General features: G+C 37.7%; 1 protein-coding gene across 1 annotated transcript; it reads right to left on the reverse strand.

The window, feature by feature from the left end:
* Nucleotides 1–284: 284 nt before the first annotated feature.
* On the reverse strand, nt 285–1698 carry LOC121938890 (insulin-like growth factor-binding protein 7). Its single transcript, XM_042482043.1, has 3 exons — nt 1592–1698; nt 1205–1331; nt 285–799 (listed from the first exon to the last, which is right to left on the reverse strand). The coding sequence occupies exons 1-3, from the start codon at nt 1676–1678 to the stop codon at nt 777–779; spliced, it is 237 nt and encodes a 78-aa protein (XP_042337977.1). The 5' UTR covers nt 1679–1698; the 3' UTR covers nt 285–776.
* Between the last annotated feature and the right edge of the window lie 385 nt (nt 1699–2083).

Raw genomic sequence — 2083 nt, forward strand, 5'->3', positions numbered from 1 at the left:
TATAATAATAATGGTTATAACAATAATAATAAAAACACTTATAAATGATAACTAATACTAATGCTGATAATTATAATGTTTTTACTCTGCTGGTGTATTTCAGCTGATCGATCAGTGATCAGAACATCGATCAGTCCGTTGGTATTTAATATCTGATGAATCAAATTGACGTCGTGCTCACAGAGCGGACAGAGTTTAAAGAATCGGCAGCTGTCGCCTTACAAATAAAATCAATCGTGTCAAACAGATTCAGGTGTCACAGAAATGTCTGAGAACAAAGTGGAAACTTTGAAGTCGATTTATTCAACAGTGAAACAGCAAACATTGATTATTGATCAGTTTCACTCGACAAAATAAAAACTCGACTTTTATTACAGTTAAAGAGAATTAAAAATCATTTCAGTTTTATCAGAAACTGCAACTTAGAGATTAAAATGGTTAAATACGAAACTCTGAGCTGATGATCAATACAGATTAAATCTTTCCAAAATAAAAGCATGAATGATTTCAGTTCAGAGAATAAACGAAAAAAAATAAAAATAAAAAAGTTCAACTTTGAATCCAGAAAGACGTGAAAAAATCAAGAAAAAAAGATAAAGAGAAAAAAGGAAAACAACAAAAAAAGATTTCTTTTTTTTTTACTGAAACCAAATTATTCATCGAAATGTTTATTTTAAAATCAGAACATGAAAACAAAGAAGAAAGAAAATCAGATTTCACTGAGTTTTAAACGTCCTCAGCCGTTTCCTGTGACGTCCTCCTCTCTGATCAGGTGATCACAGCTCGTCCTCCTTCGTCACTGAAAGGAAATGACATCATCAGGTCAGAGTTTTTACAAACAGCTGGATCGCCACTTTTTCGTTAGTCTGTCTCACTTTCATCAACACGATGTCTCAAGAACGCCTCGAGGGAATTACCTCAAATTTGGCAAAAACGTCCAGCTGGACTCAACCGTGAACTGATTACAATCTGGAGGTCAAAGGTCACTTGTTTTGTCCATAGCTCAAGAATTAATGTGCTAATTATGACAAAACTTCACACAAATGTCTCACAGGATAAAATGATGAATAATGAAAAGGTCAAAGGTCAACTTCGCCGTGACATCATGTTTTCAATCTGCTCTCTATGTAAACATAAACATAACAACATAATCCCCCAAAATCCGACACACTGGACCGCGTGTTGTGGTTGTTTGTGTTGTTACCTTTCTTGACGATGATGTCATCGATGGACTCGACCAGGTGAATGGCGCCGACAGCTGAAGCTTCTCCTTTGGAGTTGGTGGCGTGACATTCGTACGATCCCTCTTCGTCTTTGGTCAGAGGGGAGATCTGAAATAAAGGCACGGTCAGTGATGTTGATTGGCCCAACATGACATCACTTCCTGTCACAAAAGGTTTTTCTGCTTCAGTGTTTCGGATCAATGAAAACATTTTCCACTGATTTCTGTCAACGTTTGACATTTCCTGCAGCCGCACGTCCACAGCTCCGAGACAAAAGCTCTCAGGACGTCACAACATAACGTGCATATCGACAGTATTTATACTCTATATATATATATATATACTCTCTCTGTATATAAAACACTAACCAGCACCCAGCCGGTCACTTCGTGTTTCTCTGGTCCTCCTCTTGTCTGAATGGCGAGGTTGTCTCTGTCTCCAGGAAGAAGCTCCATCCTCCTCTTCCCACTGAGGACCTGAAGGAAGACACCCAGTCATCATCAGCATCATCCAATCATCGTCTTGCAGGTTGTTTATCTTTCATGTCAATAAAGATTTTGTAACAAATTAAATTAAAACGATGATTTCACAGAAGAAAAATTTGTTTCTGGAGGCTGAAAATAATCCAACAGTCAGAAACAGTCTGCAGACACACAGACTTTACGTCCACATGGTCTTTACGTCCACATGGTCTTTACGTCCACATGGTCTTTACGTCCACATGGTCTTTACGTCCACATGGTCTTTACGTCTGTACTTCACATTGTTTGTGTCTTCAGTGAAACTGTGATCTTCATGATAATTCAGTTTAAAAGATTCTTTAAAACATCTGAGATCAGTTCTTGATACTCTGCAGATGA

This window comes from Plectropomus leopardus, unplaced genomic scaffold (genome assembly GCF_008729295.1).
Source record: "Plectropomus leopardus isolate mb unplaced genomic scaffold, YSFRI_Pleo_2.0 unplaced_scaffold3708, whole genome shotgun sequence".
NCBI lineage: Eukaryota > Metazoa > Chordata > Actinopteri > Perciformes > Serranidae > Plectropomus > Plectropomus leopardus.

What these genes read in the sequence shown, in the direction of transcription:
- LOC121938890 (XM_042482043.1), bottom strand. Translation starts at nt 1,678, where the DNA reads ATGGAGCTTCTTCCTGGAGACAGAGACAACCTCGCCATTCAGACAAGA. An exon ending in AAGTGACCGGCTGGGTGCTG is followed by an intron (nt 1,332 to 1,591) that starts GTTAGTGTTTTA and finishes CCTTTATTTCAG; the next exon opens with ATCTCCCCTCTGACCAAAGA. An exon ending in TGACATCATCGTCAAGAAAG is followed by an intron (nt 800 to 1,204) that starts GTAACAACACAA and finishes ATTTCCTTTCAG; the next exon opens with TGACGAAGGAGGACGAGCTG.